Source organism: Saccopteryx leptura, chromosome 1 (assembly GCF_036850995.1).
Source record: "Saccopteryx leptura isolate mSacLep1 chromosome 1, mSacLep1_pri_phased_curated, whole genome shotgun sequence".
NCBI classification, from domain to species: domain Eukaryota; kingdom Metazoa; phylum Chordata; class Mammalia; order Chiroptera; family Emballonuridae; genus Saccopteryx; species Saccopteryx leptura.
In genome coordinates, this window is record NC_089503.1 from 42,738,713 (window position 1) to 42,759,718 (window position 21,006).

Sequence of the window (21,006 nt, forward strand, 5' to 3'; positions counted from 1 at the left end):
GCCCCTGAGCAAGGGGTCACTCAGTCTGCTGAAGGCCCACGGTCAAGGCACATATGAGAAAGCAATTAATGAACAAGTAAGGTGTGGCAAGGAGAAACTGATGATTGATGCTTCTCATCTCTCTCCATTCCTGTCTGTCCCTATCTGTCCCTCTCTCTGACTCTCTCTCTGTCCCTGTAAAAACAAACAAACAAACAAATTGCAAAAGATTGAAACTCTTTTTGACTTGCGATTTGCATAACAGTAAACCCTGTTGGAACTCTTGCAAATAGTGACTAGCATTTACCATTTCATGCCAGAAGTGCAACTGGTTAATGGTAGCCATTGTGACACTGAAATGAAAGCTTTTGAATTTATTTATTCTGGCTTTCCTGGTAGGTCAGAGAATGGGGTAGTCATGCATGTCTAAACATCTGCCTTAACCCAACAGTGAGTGTGTAAAATACCTTAAAAGTGTTCCTTTACCCACATATCCCCCAGCTGTTCATTTTATTTTATTCGGTAGTGTGTAAGTGGCTTTAAATCTTAACTGAATTATATGAGGTAGGTTAAAAACAAAATAAATTTGTATTTAAAAATAATCTAATTAAATGTTAATGTTTATTTTTGTGTATAGGTCTTGCTATTGGGAGCTACAAGAAACAAGTAGGGGAAGGTTGGTCTTTTAAATGGACATGGCTCAGGTATCCAGCGACAATGGATTTAAGCAGTGTTCATCTTCACATCTGGAACCAACAAGAACAAAAGATGTGGACAAAGAAGAAGCATTACAGATGGAAGCAGAGGCTTTAGCAAAACTGCAAAAAGGTAGACAAATAACTGATAATCAGAGAGGCTCTGAATTGTCGAACAGCACCAGACAAAAAGCACAAGTTTTTAACAAACAGGATTATGATCTCATGGTGTTTCCTGAATCAGATACTCAAAAGAGAGCAGTGGATATTGATGTAGAGAAGCTCACGCCAGCTGAACTGGAGAAACTATTGCTAGATGACAGTTTCGAGACAAGGAGAACACCTGTATTGCCAGTTACTCCTGTTCTGAGCCCTTCATTTTCGGCACAACTGTATCTTAGACCTGCTATTCAGAGAGGACAGTGGCCAACTGGTTTATCTGGGCCTTCTGCGTATACTTTACCTTCTATTTATCAGTCAACTTACAGTAGCAAACAGACTGCATTCCAGAATGGCTTTAATCCAAGAATGCCTACTTTTCCCTCCACAGAACCTATATATTTAAGTCTTCCAGGACAGTCTCCATATTTTTCATATCCTTTGATGTCCGCCACACCGTTTCATCCCCAAGGAAACTTACCTATCTATCGTCCAGTAGTCAGTCCTGACATGGCAAAGCTGTTTGACAAAATAGCTAGTACATCAGCATTTTTAAAAAATGGGAAAGCAAGGACTGATTTGGAAATAAATTCAAAAACTACAATCAGCAACCTACAGGTATCTCCAAAGTCTGAAGGTATCAGTAAATTCGACTGGTTAGACTTGGATCCTCTAAGTAAGCCTAAGGTGGACAATGTGGAGGTATTAGATTATGAAGAAGAGAAAAATGTTCCACGTTTGCTAGCAGAGGATCCTTGGGATGCTGTTCTTCTTGAAGAGAGATCACCAGCAAGTTGTCACCTTGAAAGAAAGGTGAATGGAAAATCTCTTTCTGGGACAATGGTAACAAGAAGCCAGTCTTTAAATATTCGAACAGCTCAGCTTGCAAAAGTCCAGGGCCAGATATCTCAGGTATAGTTTTTCTGTTTGTTTCTTTGTTTGTTTTTAGAAATTTCTCAAACTTAGTAGTAACATAGAATTCATATTTGTCTTCATAATTTATTAGGTAAAAAATATTTTTCATTTTGAATTTTGTTTTCTTTGCTCTTAAGTGTGCTGTGACTCTTAGATTGTATGGTAAAGGATTAAATGTGTTTAGGCCAATTGAAAAATTGTTATCTTTTCAAGGATTACAAATAAAAAAAACCTCGAATCAAGAATCTATCACTGGTAGGCATTTTAGATAATTTATCTGTCCCTCCATATCTTCTCCTTATATATGCTCCTAGTTTTTATATTGTTATATTGTTCCTCATTATATTTTGTTGTTTTTAACTAAGAATGGAGCGGGGGAGGGAGACAGCAGGAGAGCGGTTTAAAGGACTCTAACCTATATGGATAAAAGCAAGGAATGAAACAGTAGTCTGTAATGGTCTCACTATCTGGAAAAATTAGTTAAAGGTGGCTGGGGAAGGACGTCTTTCTTCAGAAGAGAGGCAGCAGGGTTTAGACTTTTCTGTTCAAAATACAGTATACCTAATTGCTGATTTGTATTTTGCTTTTATAACATCTGTAGATCCTGAGAATGTTAAGCCTCAGTCTCACCTTTTTTTTCTTTCTTTTTTTTTTTTTTTTAAGAGAGAGGAGGGGAGATAGGCAGACTCCCACACAAGCGCCCAACTGGGATCCACCCCCAAACACCTATTCCCCCACCCCTTCTAGGGCTGCTCATAACCGAGCTATTTTGAGGTGGAGAATCTACGGAGCCATTCTCAGCGCCCTGGGCGATAGCGCTTGAATCAAGCTGTGGGAGGGGAGAGAGATAGAGATAGAGATAGAGATAGAGATAGAGAGAGAGAGAGAGAGAGAGAGAGAGAGAGAGAAAGAAGGGAGGGAGAGAGTGGGAGAAGTAGATGGTTGTCTCTCCTGAGTGCCCTGACCAGAATCAAACCCGGGACTTCTACACTCTCTACTACTGAGCCAACCAGACAGGGCCCTCAGTCTCACCCTAATGTAAATTATATTGTTCAGTGCCTAGCTTCTCTCTTTCTCTCTTTTTTTTCTTTTGTCACGTGGGTAATTCTTTTTTTTAATTTTATGAGAAAATACCATACCATTTAGTGCAGGGGTCTCCAAACTTTTTACACAGGGGGCCAGTTCACTGTCCCTCAGACCATTGGAGGGCTGCCAAATACAGTGGTCCTCTCACTGACCACCAATGAAAGAGGTGCCACTTCCAGAAGTGCAGTGAGGGCTGGATAAATGGCCTCAGGGGGCCGCAGTTTGGGGACGCCTGATTTAGTGCCTAGCTTCTCTTTCGGCACTGGGAATCAGCTAGCATTTAGGGAAGGAGAAGTGAATTTTGCATGATTTGGATGGGTTTATGTTGAATTGTTGACTTTAAAAAGCCATTGTGGTTGTCTAGGGGAGAGAGAAGCAGGTATTAGAAGGCATAGAAGAAAAAATGAGGATATTTTGATTGTCCAGAATCATAACAATTGTAATGGTTTCTAAATGTATTTTGATTACAGCTCATGCTAAGAGACACGTTATTAAGTTCTCTTAAGTTTTTCAATACTATTTACAAATTTAGTAACAATCTCTGAATACCTTTTAATTAAAAAAATAAGTTAATTACATGTTTAAATTGAATCATAAATATAATGTCAGATTTTCTCTTAATAGTCCATGTCTTGTTACGGTTTTGGTTTTATTTTTATAAAATAACAATCATTTCTGGAAGTATTTGAAGGGAAAGGGGGAAACTCGAAGCCAAGAATCATTTTTTTTAAGAAGTGGGGGAGGGATATCCCTAGGAGTGGAATTGCTAGTAATTCTTGTGTTGCTTTTTGAGGAACCCCCAAACTGTTTTCCGTAGTAGCTACACAATTTTATATTCCCACCAGCACTGTCTGAGAGTTCCAGGGTCTCTAAATCCTTGCTAATACTGGTTATTTCTCAAATTTTGGATTATAGCCATTCTAATGGACATGAAGTGATGTTTCATGTGTTTTTTATTTGTATATCTCTGGTGACTAATAATGTTGAGTATCTTTTTTTTTTTTTAATGTTCATTTTATTGATTTTTAGTGAGAGAGGAAGAGAGAAAGGGAGAGAGAAATAGGAACACTGATCTGCTCTTGCATGTGCCCTGACTGGAATCAAACTGGCAACCTCTGCACTTTAAGGGGATGAACCAACTGAGCTATCTAGCCTGGGCTCCCCCCCCCCCCTCCCGTAAAGTTTCTTTTTATGTGCTTATTGGCCATGTGGTTATCCTTTTTTGGAGAAATATCTATTTAAGTCATTTGCCCATTTTAAAAATTGGATTGTTCGTAGCAGTTTTATTCCTTAACGTGGAGACAACTCAGATATCCACCAGCAGATAAATGAGTAGACAAAAGTGATGTGTTCATACATTGGGATATTATTCACCCATAGAAGGAATGAATCCTGATACATGCACAACCTGGATGAACCTTGAAAACCTAAGTGAGGGCAGCCAAACACAAAAAGATCACGTATTGTTTGATTCAATTTATATATGTCCAGAAAAGGCAAATCCATAGAGAAAGAAAGCAGATTAGTGTTTACCGGGAGGTGGGGGGGTGGGATGAAGGAGGGAATGGGGTACAAGATTGCTTAATTAGGTACAGTATTTTTTTTTTGGTGGGAGCGTGATGAAAATGTTCTGAAATTAAAACATTTCAGTGTTCTAACCATAGTGTTAATGGCCACAAACACTTGTAAATGTACTGAAAACCAGTGAGTTGTACATTTTAAAATGGTTAAAATGGCAAAAGTTATGTTCTGTGACTTTTGTCTAAGTTAAAAAAAAAAGGAAGGCCCTGGTCCCCTGTTCCTCCCATTCTACTCAGGACAGGTCACTAGTGGATTCATCTTTGGGCCAGTGTTCCAAAAGAGGGATTCCTCCCCAACTGTGGATCTCCTTTTTACAGGTTAAGCATAAGAGTATAGTGTCTGACACCATGCAGTCTGGATTAGAGAAAAATGCTATTTATAGTGGTTCAGGAAGGGCCACCTGGAGATCTTGGAACTAATGGGAAGGTTAGTCTCTGTTATCAGAGGAAAGAAAGCCTCTGTCCTGTCAGGTAGGAGGCAGAGCCCCTTATTGTCCTGACAACCCATAATTAGCATCCAGGTCACTTGCAAATAATTCTGCTCTTCGCCTCACACCTCTGTATGTATGCATTGTAGTGTAGCTGCAACACATAAATTATCTTGAATTTAATAAAATATTTGTAGATGTCTAGTTTATTATCTCTGTATCTTAAATTCTAACTTTTTCAGTATTGGAAAGTCATTTATCCACTAAGAGAAACATTGTTTAGGTGAGCTGAGATGACCATTCCAAGTGAACTGTGGTTATCATCTTAGACAAGTAAAGGTTTCTGGGTTGACTGGAATTATTTACTGTTCCATGAAACAAGAATGGAACTCAGAACCTACATACTTTTATCTATGCTGTAGATGTTCACACTGAACTCTCTCTCTCTCTTTTTTATATAGTCACTGAGACAGAGAGTTGCTAAGAATCATATGAGGCCAGAGAAACCTATTTTATAGTTGACAAAACTGAGATGAAAAGAAGTTAAGGAATTTAATTTTTCATGTAATAATGGTATTGTGTTTAGTTAAATGAGCTCTTTTTAAATTTTACTGATTTTAGAGAGAAACGTCGATTTATTGTTCACTTATTTATTCATTCATTGGTTGATTCTTGTATGTGCCCTGACTGGGGATCAAACCTGCAACCTTGATGTATTGGGACAGTGATCTAACCAAGTGAACTGTCTGAGCAGGGCCAAATGAGCTCTTATAGTTTAAAGATGTGTATACTGAAGAATTTACAAATGAAATATAATAAATTATAGCCTTAATAAAAGCATGAGGAGCTAGGAAAAGGGTCCTTATATTATTCTCACTGCTTTTTTGTATGCTGAAAATTTCCATAGTAATAAGTTAGAGGTTAAGGGAAGGGCCACGGAATATTTGTAAGAAGAAAAGGTACTATGCAAACCATGCAACTCTAAGCCCCCCCCCCCCCAACTCTAGTGATAGAACATGATATTTTGGAAGAGATAAGTTCTGTTTTAGGCAGTATTCAAACATGGGTCAAATAATCAGCTTCCTAGACTCAGCATATGTCACAGTGTTCTGCAGAGGAGTTTAGGCCTACTCAATTCTGATTTTGTGTGTGTTTAGGGATGGGAGTGGGGGAAGAAGTACAGTGTGAAATTTGAGGGAGAAAGATAACTTTTTCAAAAATTTAGCCAACCTGTTCCCTTGAACTGGCATTTGAAATCATATCTCAGGAACCTATGAATTTGGGAATGTTACAAGACAAATAGCAAAATGTAAAACAGAGTTCCATGGGAACAATTTTTTTAAATATAATTTAAAATTTTTATTTAAATGAGAACAATTTCTTTGCAACTTAAAACCCTAGCATAGGTTGCTAATGCTTGTGCTCCAAAACTCTTTCTTTTCCTGCTGCCCTCTGGTCACTTCTAGTTTCATTCAGGTTTCCTCCCCCCTTTCCTTTGGTAGAGGAGGGCTGTGATACCCGCGTACATCCCTTTGTTGTGTCCCCACTTATATTTTTTCTGATTATTTTTAGTATATATTTGTCACAGTACCATCTTGACATTTTTCTTATTTATGGTGTTTTTTATTTTTTATTTTTTTAATTCATTTTAGAGAGGAGAGAGAAAGGGAGAGAGAGAGACAGAGAGAGGGGAGAGAGAGAAAGAGAGAGAGAGAGAAGGTGGGGAGGAGCTGGAAGCATCAACTCCCATATGTGCCTTGACCAGGCAAGCCCAGGGTTTCGAACCGGCGACCTTAGCATTTCCAGGTTGACGCTTTATCCACTGTGCCACCACAGGTCAGGCTCTTTATGGTGTTTTAAGAAAGCGTCTTACAGGATAAATGAGGATAGGTAGTAGAAAGAAGTTCCCTAGCAAGATCTGGGAAATCAGATCACATAGGAGTTGCAGAGCGAGAACTGCTAGTTTCTCAGACTCTAAAAATTACCGTACTTCCCCATGCATAAGGTGCACCCTTTTTTGAAAAATTTGGGGTCTGAAAACTGGATGTGTCTTTCAAATGTCAGATGGAACTGAGGATGAGGCAGTATATGAAGACACAGTGATTTGTCATCAGATACAGGTGAAGATAAACTAATGGATGGGAGTTTATTTTGTTTGTTTTAGATTTTATTTACTTTTAGAGAAAGAGAAGAGAGAGAGAGAGAGAGTGTAAAGAGATAGAACAGGAAAAGGAGCAGGAAGCATCAACTCCCATATGTGCCTTGACCAGGCAAGCCCGGGGTTTCAAACCAGTGACCTCAGCATTCCAGGTCTGTGCTTTATCCACTGCGCCACCACAGGTCAGGCGGATGGGAGTTTTGACAGTGATGAGGAGTTGTATGAACTTTATGATGAATAATACGAGTTCAATAACTTTATGTAATTTTTTTTTTCTTTTCAAATTTCGGGCCCCAAAATTAAGGTGTGTCTTATACATGGGGAAATATGGTAACTAGGCTTCTCAGCAAGATCAGTTTTACCAGAAACATGTTCTTATATTTTATTTAAGTATAGGGGGAGGGGTCAAGAAGTAAGCCAGTTGGTTATGAGAGACATCAGTCAAATCAGGTAAACAAAAATATTGTGATTTGATCAGCTGGTCAGTCAGAGATTGGAGCTAGATTATTACATCAGCAGCTTTACTAAATGGCACTAAACTGAAGTTTAGGTGACTAATTTAAGCTTATCAGTGTCTCAAAGGAGTCAACTGCAGCATGGCTGAAGAGCTGTATTGTTAATCATTTCATTATACAGCTAGTGCTCGACTCACAACCACGATTGGTTCCGACAGACCGGTTGACACGATTTAGTCGTAAGTTGAGTAGTCTATATGTACAGTACTTGTGAAATGATGTTATAAAAATCTCTAAGTCATATTCTATCATAATTTTCTCATTATTGTTATATATCATAATTTTCTTTGTTCATTTTATGCCATTTGTATCATCTCTACACCATTTTGTTTATTATTTTTACATTCGTCAGGTTTAAGTAAAACACTGCATTACCAGTACAACTGGTTTAATATTTGCAAAGACAATTTCCTCTTGGTAGACATCTTGGGAGGGGTTTGATGAAAAATATCTAAGACACAAAACACAAATTGCCGTACCGAGTCTGGGATAACAGTTGAAATTGTGCACTCAGAGATGGTAGTGCTGCCGGAAGCTGGTCCTCACTGTCATATGCCCAGCTGGGCAATGCTTACGCTGCCAAATGCGGAGCAGTCTTGGCTAGCGATTGTGGTCATAAAGTCGAATGGTCATAAGTTGCATAGGTTGTAAGTCGATCAATATTTGTACTCTGCTCCATTAAAACCCCATCTAATTATGTTTGAGCATCATATTCTAAGAGGGGTGTGTGGTAAATGAGAGTATGTCTTGAAAAGACTATACAGTGTTTGGAATCTATAAGCTATGTCATATACGGAACTGTTGTAAAGATTGGAGATAGTTTGCCTGGAGAATATTAATTGAAGATAAGTCACTTCTGGATCTGAGTTTCTTCATCTATGAAGTAGAGTTGGTTAGAGGATGATATCTCAGATCCCTTTCAGTAATAATATATATTTAAAGTTTGAAAAGTTGCCATGTAAAAAAGGAAGTAGAGATTTTCTTCTTTTTGAAGTTCTGTATTTTGGATATGGTTTTTCAAACCAATTCAGGGAGCAGAATACCTGAATATTACAGAATTCTCATAAAAAATGAAATGGTGATATACTAAATTTTTCCATATATTAAATACATTACTTTATTAATGTACATTGTGCTACATTAATTAGCAAGCATTGTGTGCCAGATTTATTCACCCCTTGGTTAAGAGAGAGAGAAAAGCATCAATTCATTGTTATACTTACTTGTGTACTCATTGGTTGCTTCTCATACATGCCCTAATCAGACATTGAACCCATGACCTTGGTGCGCCAGGATGACTCTTTAGCCACTGAGACACCAATCCAGGGCCATGTGCTAGATTGTTATAGAGACAAGTGGTAGCCTGATCAGGTGGTGGCGCAGTGGATAGAGCGGCGGACTGGGATGTGGAGGACCCAGGTTCAAGACCCCGAGGTCACCAGCTTGAGCGTGGGCTCATCTGGTTTGAGCGAGGCTCACCAGCTTGCACCCAAGGTCACTGGCTTGAGCAAGGGGTTACTTGGTCTGCTGTAGCCCCACGGTCAAGGCACGTATGAGAAAGCAATCAATGAACAACTAAGGTGTCTCAGTGAAAACCTGATGATTGATGCTTCTCATCTCTCTCCGTTCCTGTCTGTCTGTCCCTGTCTATCCCTCTCTCTGACTCTCTCTCTGTCTCTGTAAAAAAAAAAAAAAAATTTTATTAAAAGAAAAATAGAGACAAGTGGTAGCAAGTGCTGAGAGTTAAAATACATTTCATGGAAAATTAAGCAAATCCTATTTGTTTATATATTTCTCTGTGAATTGAGAAATTCAATTTAGTGACTTAACTTTAAAACTTATTGTCCCAAAAAAGTAGAACAAGGAGGAAAGAAAATTAAATGAGGCAGGTATTATAGTTAAATATCAACAACGAAATTTATAAAAATAGCCAATAGATTATCAGTGCATAGTTATTGAAGGTCTTCAGTCAGAAGTTTGGTGTGCATTTATTACAAACACTATAAAAGAACTTTTATATTCAAAGAAAAATTCTTAGCCATTTTATTAACACTAAGATATCATCATTTTCTTTGTTCAAGAAGATAAAGTTTGGTTTCATTTAGTCCAAAATGAGGAGGTGAACAGAACACTAGTAGTATTGGAAGTTTGGGCAAAGACATTAGATGGAACTTTTACTTTTCACACACCATTCATTTCATCTCTACTTAAAAGGTTCCCCTGAGGTTTATATTTTTTTTATGGGAAATAAGATTGCAATGTCTATTCATTTTAATTACTTTTTGTATTTAAGTATATTCATTTCCTCTTAAGAATTTTATGCTTTGTGGTAAAAACTTGGAAGGGTGTTTTTCTTCTCACTCAGCAAGTTTACATCCTGTTTTCTTCTAGTGTCTGGTTTTGTTAATAATAATGTAAATACTTTAGTTTAACTGTTTTGTGAACAAAACTAGGAAAAGGAATACTACTTAAAATTGTCTTCTGGTAATTTAAGTCAAATTTTGAGTTAAAAGCTGTACATTTAGCTACTGTTAGCAGATTTCAAGTTATTTTCATAGAAGTGATTTTGCAAAGTTCTGTAGATATTTACTCTTTCTAAAAATTCATTATGTTAATGTTATAAACATTTATAATTGCATTGACAGAATGTTTTTTATTAATTTTAAAGATGAGAGAAATTTGAACAAAACTTGGTTTATATTGTCGAGCTGAATATATCAATAGTACACCATTTGAATAGGTTACTGAAGTCTCTTTTTGTAAAATTAAAAAAATTCAAATAGGGAAGTAACTGACTTTGTGCTGAATAATAACTGATATATATATATTTAATGCTCATTGTATACTTATTAAAAACTTGGTGTTACATCTAATTTCTAGGTAATGTGGCAAGAACTTTGGACATGTGTAGGCCTAAAGCTTTCCTATATTCTTATAATTGCTTTACAGAGTATATACTGAAAAGTTTTTATGCATCATTTCAGTTCTTCACTGCTTTCCTTAAACCCCTAATCTATGCTTTCCACTTCTCTAGTAGATGACCTCACTTTTTTTTTATGTTGAGATCAAGGTCATCCTCTATATGCGCTTGCCCACCTAAAGGATTTGCCTTTCTTTCTGTTTTGTGAGAGAAATATTCTTCCCTTTTCCAGAACTTAATTCTTTTATCTGTTTTCTTATTCCCGTATCCCCAGAGTATTTTCTACCATTACTCTTTAAAAGGGGTTTTGTACTTAATGCCTTTCCAGACCATCACTGTCCTCTATTTCCATCATACTGCAGAAACTTACTTCTGGTAATATTAGTATTCATATTATTGCCAAACTGGCAACCATATTCTTCTACCCTTTTGCTTCATTTGCAACAATTCACTACATCCTTTTTTTGAAACTTCTCTTTTCATGCCCCAGTTAAACATACTTCCTAGTTTTCCTCCTATGATCCTTGACTCCTTTTCTTTTGTCTAGCTTATAAACATAAGCATTCCCCGAAAGTTTTGTTTTTGGTTGTCTTTTATCTTTCACCTGTTTTCTTGTTCAGCACTTTATTTTTGAGGCTCCAAGATATGGAATTTGAAAGCCACTGGTTTAGACTCTTGCAATGATGTGATTCCATGGCTCTTTATGGTTGAGAGACTATGATGGTTAATTTTATGTGTCTACTTGATTAAGCCATGGGGTGCACAGGCATTTGGTCAAACATTCTTAGTGTGTCTGTAAGAATATTTCTAGGTGAGATTAATTTTTGAATCAAAATCCTGAGGTCGCCGGCTTGAGCGTGAGCTCATAGTCATGACCCCATGCTCACTGGCTTGAGTCCAAAGGTTTCTGGCTTGAAGACCATGGTCACTGGCTTGTGCCCAAGGTTACTGGCTTTAGCAAGGGGTCACTGACTGTGCTGGAGCCCCCTGGTCAAGGAACATATGAGAAAGCAGTCAGTGGGCCCTGGCTGGTTGGCTCAGTGGTAGAGCATCAGCCTGGTGTGCAGGAGTCCTGGGTTCGATTCCTGGCCAGGGCACCCAGGAGAAGTGCCCATCTGCCTCTCCACCCCTCCCCCTCTCCTTCCTCTCTGTCTGTCTCTTCCCCTCCTGCAGCCATGGCTCCATTGGAGCAAAGTTGGCCTGGGCACTGAGGATGGCTCTATGACCTCTGCCTCAGGCGCTAGAATGGCTCTGGTTGCAACAGAGCAACACCCCAGATGGGCAGAGCATCGCCCCCTGGTGGGCATGCCGGGTGGATCCCGGTCGGGTACATGCGGGAGTCTGTCTGACTGCCTCCCCGTTTCCAACTTCAGAAAAAATAAAAAAATAAAAAAGAGAAAGCAGTCAGTGAACAACTAAGGTGCCACAACGATGAATTGATGCTTCTCATCTCTCATTCTTCCTGTCTGCCCCCCTTCTCTCGTATAAAAATAGCACACATATATATACGCACATATATACAGATATATATATACATATATACAGATATATATACATATATATATATGTGCATGTATATATATATATTTATATGAGTAGGCCTTGTCCAGTCAGTTGAAAGCCTGATTGGAAACAAAAGGCTTATTGGGTCAACAAAAGGGCTGATCCTACTATCAATGAGGAACTCTTCCTCCTGTCTGCCTTGGAATGCCTTTGAGCTGGAACATGGATTTTTCCTGCCTTCAGACTCAAATGGAAACATTGGCTCTTAGTGGGTCTTGGGCTTGACAGATTCAGACTGGAACTGCACCATTGACTCTCTTGGGTATCCAGCTTGCCAACTGCTGATCTTGAAACTTGTCACTCTCTATAATTACATGATCCAATTTCTTCATTTTAAAAAATATTTTTCTTTTGAGAATACATTTACATGTTAAAGCTGGAGACAGTGAAACAAAGGGCTTAGGATAGAAGAAGCAACAGGAGAACTCAGGCAGGGCTGGTTGCTTTTGGCTCACTGGAGAGTCAGAGAAAAGTGCATCTTGGAGTCAGGTTCAAGGTTTTAGCTTGAGGGGAGTTGCTATTGTCCATTGCTCCCCTGGTTGTCAGTTCTGTGGGGACTCTTAGAGTTTAGGAGATGCACACCTGTTGGGGACAAGGAGGGAGAAGAAAAAGTCATAGGTGTGCTTCTAGGAAGGAGACATGCCACTTTAATTTTTTAGTGTGTGTGTGTGTGTATGTAAAGGTGTCCCAGCTTGACTCCCAATGGATGCAGCGCCTGTGTGTCCCTCAGCTTCCTTAAGAGACTGTCTTCTATTGATAGAACTTGGACCCAAAACACTTTCGGCTGGGATATTGCCCTATCAGTGATCCTGATGATGCTGATAGCAATTAGCAGAGATAAATTTCAGATAAATTGCAGAAACTGAGTGGATGACCCCAAATCTAGGTCTTTAGCTCTGGAATAGAATTTCTGGAATAAAATATTTTTAGATGATGATTAAACATCTGTGTGGATTTCCAAGCCCAATATATTTACTAGAGAACTCAGTATCCTCCACAACAAAACTTTCTCTGTTCTATATATTGGATAATGGCATTAGCAGTTTTTAAATTTTTATTTGTCTCTTCATTCATTGAAAAATATTTGAGGCTATACAATGTGAGGGTTGCAAGTATTAATCAAATGCAGACCTCATCCTTAAAGAACTTGGGTTATAAGAGGGAGATAGGATGTGTATGCATGTAATTGCAGTACAAAATAGAAAGCATTGAGTACCACATAATAGTGTACAAGATCAATGGAGAAAAGGGATGCTTTGGTTGTTTGAGTGGAGTTCAGAGGGATTAGGGGCAAGAGGTGAGGGACTAAAATTTAAAATACACTTTTTGTTTCAGAAAGAGTAGAGAAAAACAAAAAATGCTAATGTTAATATATGAAATGAAATCATTGTCAACCCAGCTATTTTTTACTTTGTGGACAGAACAATTGAGTTAACTTTTCAGATTCTATTATTACCTTAATGTATGACTAGAGAATTAGAGGTTTTGTTTTTGTTTGTTTGTTTTTTTCAAGATTTTATTTACTGATTTTATAGAAAGAGGAGGGAGGATTGAGAAGTATCAACTTATAGTTGCTTCACTTTAGTTGTTCGTTGCTTGCTTGTTGCTTGACCTATGTTCCTTGACTGGACAAGCCTAGGGTTTTGAACTGGCAACTTGGCATTCCAGGTTAATGCTCTTTCCAGCCAGGCTACAGAATTAGTTATTATAATCTATTTCGGCCTGACCAGGTGGTGGCACAGTGGATAGAGCGTCAGCCTGGGAGGGCCAGTTTTGAAATCATGAGGTCTCCAGCTTGAGCATGTGCTCACCAGCTTGAGCACAGGGTTACAGGCTTGAGCTTGAGACCATAGACATGACCCCATGGTTGCTGGCTTGAGCAAGGAAGGGGTCACTGACACAGCTGGACACCCCCCAGTCAAGGCACATATGAAAAAGCAATCAATGAACAACTAAAGTGCTGCAACAATGAGTTGATGCTTTTCATCTCTCTCCCTTTCTGTGTGTCTGTCCCTCTTTCTCAAAAAAAAAAAAAAAAAAAGTTTTACAAAAATGTAAAATTCAATAAAATTTGATTTTTATTTTCAAGAAGCTTTCACATTAGGACAAATATAAAAGGATGTAATGATACAGTGTTTTGTTCAGACTAAGTACACAGAAGTGCTAAGAGGAAAGAAGTGCTTCAAACTGAGTAATTATAAAAAGGAATTATAGATAAAGTGGCATTACGTTGGGCCTTAAAAATTAATAGATTAATAACTTGTGGGGGAATTTAGACGGAAAGCATTGAAGACAGTTTCAGAGGGCAGGATAGCTCATTTGTGTTTTTGAGGAAGAGGATATGATTCAGGGTAACTGGAACATAGAAATAATTTGGGAAGTCCCAAAGATGATTGGATTAGATTGTGACAAAGTTGGGAGTGTCAGACCAAAGGTTAAGTAGAAACATCAGGTCCCAATTTTAAGGTAATATAGTCTATTTGCTTCAGTGCTTGTTTCTTCTTTTTTTTGAAAGAAAGAGAAAGAGAGAGGTACAGACAACAGACAGCAAGGAAGAGAGATAAAAAGCATCAACTCATAATGTGGCACCTTAGTTGTTCATTGATGGCTTCTCACATGTGCATTGACTGGGGAGCTCGAGTTGACCTCTTGTTCAAGCCAGTGATCCCGCACTCAAGCTAGTGAGTCTGCGTCCAAGTCAATGAGCCCACGCTCATGCCAACGACTTTGGGTTTGGAACCTGGGTCCTCAGTGTCCCAGGCTGATGCTCTGTCCACTCCGCCACCACCTACCTGGTCAGGTTCCAGTGCTTATTTCTTTCTTTCTTTTTTTTTTTTTTTGTATTTTTCTGAAGCTGGAAACGAGGAGAGACAGTCAGACAGACTCCCGCATGCGCCCGACCGGAATCCACCCGGCACACCCACCAGGGGCGACGCTCTGTCCACCAGGGGGCGATGCTCTGCCCCTCCAGGGCGTCGCTCTGCTGCGACCAGAGCCACTCTAGCGCCTGGGGCAGAGGCCAAGGAGCCATCCCCAGCGCCCGGGCCATCTTTGCTCCAGTGGAGCCTTGGCTGTGGGAGGGGAAGAGAGAGACAGAGAGGAAGGAGGGGGTGGGGGGTGGAGAAGGAAATGGGCATTTCTCCTATGTGCCCTGGCCAGGAATCGAACCCGGGTCCCCCGCACGCCAGGCCGACGCTCTACCGCTGAGCCAACCGGCCAGAGCCTAGTGCTTGTTTCTATAACACAAATTAAGTGATGTAATTGGTAAATATGAGATTGATGTCAGTATAATGTAGAAGTAGTAATAGTTGTTCAGACAGAATCCTTACCACCGTATTAATACCTTAAAGCAATCAAGAACAAATTTTCTCACAATTAAAAAAAAAGTATTGGCCCTGTCCGGTTGGCTCGGTGAATAGAGCATTGGCCCGGCGTATGGATATCCCAGTCAGGGCACACATGAGAAGTGACCATCTGCTTCTCTTCTTCCTTTCCTCCTTCTCTCTCTCTTCCTCTCTCACAGCCAGTGGCTCTGTTGATTCGAGTGTTGCCCCGGTGCTAAGGATAGCTCTCTTGGTTCTACCGTGTTTCCCCGAAAATAAGACAGTGCCTTATATTAATTTTTGCTCCTAAAGACACACTAGGTCTTATTTTCAGGGGATGTCTTATTTTACCATGAACAAGAATTCACATTTATTGCTGAACAAAAAAAAAAAATCAACATTTATTAATAACTGTAGTCATGTCATCACAAACATCATCATAACCAGCCAAACTCTGAATTCCATCAAGAATTTCTTGTGACTATTTCCATGTACAACAGTCTACCCTGTTTCCTCGAACAGCGTAGATTTTCAGGAAACAGGGTAGCATCTGTCTCTGGCATTGAGGATATAGCTCGGTTGATGTGAGCATTGGCCCCAGACATGGGCTGACACGTGCATTCCAGTTGGGGCTCATGCAGGAGTCTGTCTTCCCTCTTCTCACTTAAAAATAAATAAATAAAGAGAAAGTATTAGTAACATAAGAAAATATTAAAGAAAACACTAAAAATCCTGCCAAAGTATTTAGTAAAAATGGTGGTTTTGATGAGTAGCTTAAAGTGTGGTTTCATATTGTTAAACTCTCTGATGGAGAGAGTTCATGTACAAAGCTGTGAAGTTATTTCCTTTGCATTAAGAACTTTGTTGAAAAGTCTATATCTTAGATGATATTTTTAATTTCATTGAAATTGGTCAACTAGAAGTCCTCAAGAATCCATATCACAAGTGAAGCAGGAGCTTCAGGGTTTAAGGTTCAAAGGCTGTAATACTAGGTTCAAATTCAAGTGAACACTTAACTGTGCTAATATTTTTTTTTTCTAATATTTTTCTAATGTCTTTTTATTGTGTTAGTTGGGTTTTGATTATAAAGTTACACTGATTTTGAGTAATCTGCCTTAACTCAGTTTTTTCCATCAGCTTTGTTATTTTTAGTTGTGATTTTCTGGAACTCAAGATTTTTTTTTTTTTTTCTTCCCAAAATGTGCATATCATATACTAGAAAGGGTTCTGCCATGTTTTAAAAGAAGAAAATTTATAAAGGAGTTATTGCTCTAAGTTTCCAGTTTAATCTTCTAACAAAATGTTCATTGAAATCCATTACAACTCTTGAAATTTATACACTATGTTCTGATTCAATTAATTTTGAATTGTGAATGTTCCAATTCTAATTTTAGTGGAAATTTACATTTGAAATTTGTGCCAAATTAAGTATTTTTTATGTATTAACCAAAATACCTCTAAATGTGGACTCCACTATTTGGGTTTGCTTGAGTGATGTACAGTGTGTCCGTAAAGTCATGGTGTACTTTCGACCAGCCACAGGAAAGCAACAAAAGACGATAGAAATGTGAAATCTGCACCAAATAAAAGGAAAACCCTCCCAGTTTCTGTAGGATGATGTGGCAGCATGTGTGCATGCGCAGATGATGATGTAACACCGTGTATACAGCGGAGCAGCCCACGGCCATGCCAGTCCAGATGTGGACGGTACAGAGGAAAGTTCAGTGTGTTCTCTGGCTTGCTAAATTAGAATCTGTGACCAAAGTGCAACGTGAATATCGGCGCGTTTATAACGAAGCGCCACCACATAGGAATAACATTACTCGGTGGGATAAGCAGTTGAAGGAAACCGGCAGTTTGGTGGAGAAACCCCGTTCTGGTAGGCCATCAGTCAGTGACGAGTCTGTAGAGGCTATACGGGATAGCTACCTAAGGAGCCCTAAAAAATCTGTGCGTGAGCCCACATCAAACTGCACTGGATAGGTATGAAACTGGGAGAGTCTTCCTTTTATTTGGTGCAGATTTCACATTTCTATCTTTTGTTGCTTTCCTGTGACCGGTCAAAAGTGCACCATGACTTGACAGACACACTATTTATCTCCTAAGTGTTGCACACAAATTGATCAGACATAAACTTAACTTTTGAAGGACTGTCAGGTTGTTCATATAAATTTGTTAACATAGAGAATGTTCACTAACTCCTAGAACTCATTCTCTTAAAATAAGAACTAGCTGCTTTGTTGGAATTTAAGGCCTAAGCTAAATACAGGATTAGGCAAAAGTAGGTTTACAATTGTTCATATGGAAAAGAATGCAATAATTAATAACATAAGAATAAACTCTTGTTTCATGTACTCACAACTGTAAACCTACTTTTGTCCCACCCTGTATATAGAATTCTTGTCTTACTAGAGGAGTCTCACATGGACTTATCTCTTCATTTTCTTAAAATAAAAGCTAGTCCTTTAATTTTATTCCACTGTTTACTTAGTGTTCAATTCAGGAAGATTTTGAATGGAAAGGTCTTTTGCATTCCATTCTTACTGACCAGTACAAAGAACAGCATATTTCTGCTTTTGAGCAGAAATGAACTTTAAAATAAGGCTAAGTTAGCATTACTTTTACAGATAGAGAAGTGCATAGTTTAAAACTTTATTACTGATGTAGTAAATTTTATCTCCATATCTTTGTAAATATTTTTATAAAAATGTGTTTGTACTATGCTGCTATATAGCATTTTGGGGATCTTTTACTTTTAAAATAAATACTTTTTTGATTACAGAAAGACTCAAATGGGACCAGTAGTTTGCCAACTGGAAGTTCTCTTCTACAAGAACTTGAAGTACAAAATGAAGAAGGGGCAGCTTTTTGTCAATCAATTACAAAGTAAGGAATTTTCCTTTATAAATTGAAGATTTTTTTTTTATTAAATGCTTGTTTAAAATTTTATGAAAATTAGCTTAGTGCTAATACTAAAATTTTTAGGTTTTTAATTATTTTCTCCCTGTGGCTTAAAATTTTAGTTGGCACATCTGAGTATGTAGAACAAAAACTGAAGTCAGACAATAGACTTTTAATATCCGATTAACCAGTGAAAATATGGCTTAAATGTTTGAATTTCAGTATACTTAGATAATGCCCATTTTTGTTTCAAGAACACTTGTTTTGCCTTATACTTTTCTAACTTATTTAAGAGATAACAGGCATGATTAGAGGAGCAAATGTATTTTTCTAAGGTTAGAAAAATACATTTATAAAAATCTCTTTTAATTGTAAATGTGTATAATATTCTTTTTTTTAATAAATAATTTTTTATTAATTTTAATGGGGTGACATCAATAAATCAGAGTACATATATTCAAAGAAAACATATCCAGGTTATCTTGTCATTCAATTCTGTTGCATACCCATCACCCAAAGTCAGATTGTCCTCCCTCACCTTCTATCTAGTTTTCTTGTATAATATTCTTTATAAATGAGGAAATAGAGACTCAGAATTTACCTACCAAAGCTTACTCACTTGTCAGCCAGGTTTCCTTTGCCTCTGTTGCAGTGTATTTTCTTTCAATTTTATCACGGTATTAGCTAAACTTATAAGTACTACAAGCCCATCTTCAACTAGTTTAAATGAAGAAGGTTATGATTGGTTCACAAACCCATATAACAGAAAGAGGAAGGGTGGAACAGAGCTCAGTGACAGCCGGATGGGACAGAGCTCAGTGACAGCCAGATCCAAAAATACATACACTGTAAGGCTTCCTCCTTCCTTTGGACTCTTTTCCCACTTCCTATTCTTTTGTCTTCCTCCCCCTTTTTCCCCTGCCCTTCCTCCATGCATGTCGACTTCATTTTCTTCTACTGCAGATGGAGTTTTTAAATTAATTTACTAATTGCTTGATTTTAGAGAGAGGAGTGGGAGAGAGAGACACATCAATTTGTCAGTTTGTTCCATTTATTTATGCATTCATTGGTTGATTCTTGTATGTGCCCGAACCAGGGATCAACTGCACAGCCTTGGAGTATAGATAGGGTCAGTACTATAACCTAGTGGTGGGCAAACTCATTAGTCAACAGAGCCAAATATTAACAGTACAATGATTGAAATTTCTTTTGAGAGCCAAATTTTTTAAACTTAAACTATATAGGTAGGTACATTGTTATTAACTTAATTAGGGTACTTCTAAGCTGGCCTTTGCACCCACGCTCAAGGGGCCAAAGAGCCGCATGTGGCTCACAAGCCTCAGTTTGCTGACCACTGCTATAACCAACTAAACTACCCAGTCAGGGCTACAGATGGTTTTTTTGTTTGTTTGTTTGTTTTTTTTACAGAGACAGAGAGTGAGTCAGAGAGAGGAATAGACAGGGACAGACAGACAGGAACGGAGAGAGATGAGAAGCATCAATCATTAGTTTTTCATTGCACGTTGCAACACCTTAGTTGTTCATTGATTGCTTTCTCATATGTGCCTTGACCGTGGGCCTTCAGCAGACCGAGTAACCCCTTGCTGGAGCCAGCGACCTTGGGTTCAAGCTGGTGACCTCGGGGTCTCGAACCTGGGTCCTCCGCATCCCAGTCCAACACTCTATCCACTGTGCCACCACCTGGTCAGGCTGCAGATGGGATTTTTAAGGCAGGAAATTTAGCCACTGATAGCTTAGATTTTATATTCTAATGATCTTGCTAGCAAAGATGAAAGGGAGTCCACTCAGATAGAGAGTGGCACCAGATAAAGAAAATCCATGCAAGAAAGAAGTGGAACAACATATATTGAGGCTAAGGGGATGAGATATGTTATCAAAAGAAGGGAGAGGAGATCGCCACTGGAGGATTTATTCTGAATCCTATATTGTTCCCAGTGTGATCTGTTTTTTTTGTGTTGTTGTTGGTTTTTTTTTTTTTTGTTTGTTTGTTTTTGTATTTTTCTGAAGCTGGAAACGGGGAGAGACAGTCAGACAGACTCCCGCATGCACCTGACCGGGATCCACCTGGCACGCCCACCAGGGGGCGATGCTCTGCCCCTCCGGGGCGTAGCTCTGTTGCGACCAGAGCCACTCTAGCGCCTGGGGCAGAGGCCAAGGAGCCATCCCCAGCGCCCGGGCCATCTTTGCTCCAATGGAGCCTTGGCTGCAGGAGGGGAAGAGAGACAGAGAGGAAGGAGAGAGGGAGGGGTGAAGAAGCAGATGGGCGCTTCTCCTGTGTGCCCTGGCCGGGAATCGAACCCGGGATTTCCGCACGCCAGGCCGACGCTCTACCATTGAGCCAACCCGCCAGGGCCAGTGTGATCTGTTTTAAGCAAAGCCGAGTTTTGGGTTTCTAGGTAATTTTTGAGTAGGTATATCATTTTGATGTTATTTAACTATATTTTATTTAAACTATCTCTCTTTATGTTACCTTTTAACCAGAATTTCTTTTCTGCAGAATACCCTAGGGGGTAAGCAAAAGAAAAATATCAGTAGAGCCACTTTTTCTTCCCTGCAAAGGTTACTAATTTTAATTGGATTTTTAAAACTTATATTTTTCAATAGGCATTTAAAATGGAAGAGACAATTTAGATGATTTAGTATACAGATTGCATGTATTAGAAATTACCACCTGATCTGTGGTGGCACAGTGGATAAGACATTGGACCTGGAATGCTGGTCGCCACTTCAAAACCCCAAGCTTGCCCGGTCAAAGCATATATG

At 38.8% G+C, this 21,006-nt stretch overlaps 1 protein-coding gene across 1 annotated transcript in view; it reads left to right on the forward strand.

The window, feature by feature from the left end:
• The first annotated feature begins 620 nt into the window (after window positions 1–620).
• Window positions 621–21,006, forward strand: part of PIK3C2A (phosphatidylinositol-4-phosphate 3-kinase catalytic subunit type 2 alpha) — a 94,686-nt gene continuing 74,300 nt past the window's right edge. Inside the window, exons 1-2 of the mRNA XM_066365167.1 lie at window positions 621–1,745; window positions 18,104–18,207. Coding sequence (XP_066221264.1) covers window positions 669–1,745; window positions 18,104–18,207 — 1,181 coding nt within the window. The 5' untranslated portion in view covers window positions 621–668. The remainder of the gene's footprint in view (window positions 1,746–18,103; window positions 18,208–21,006) is intronic.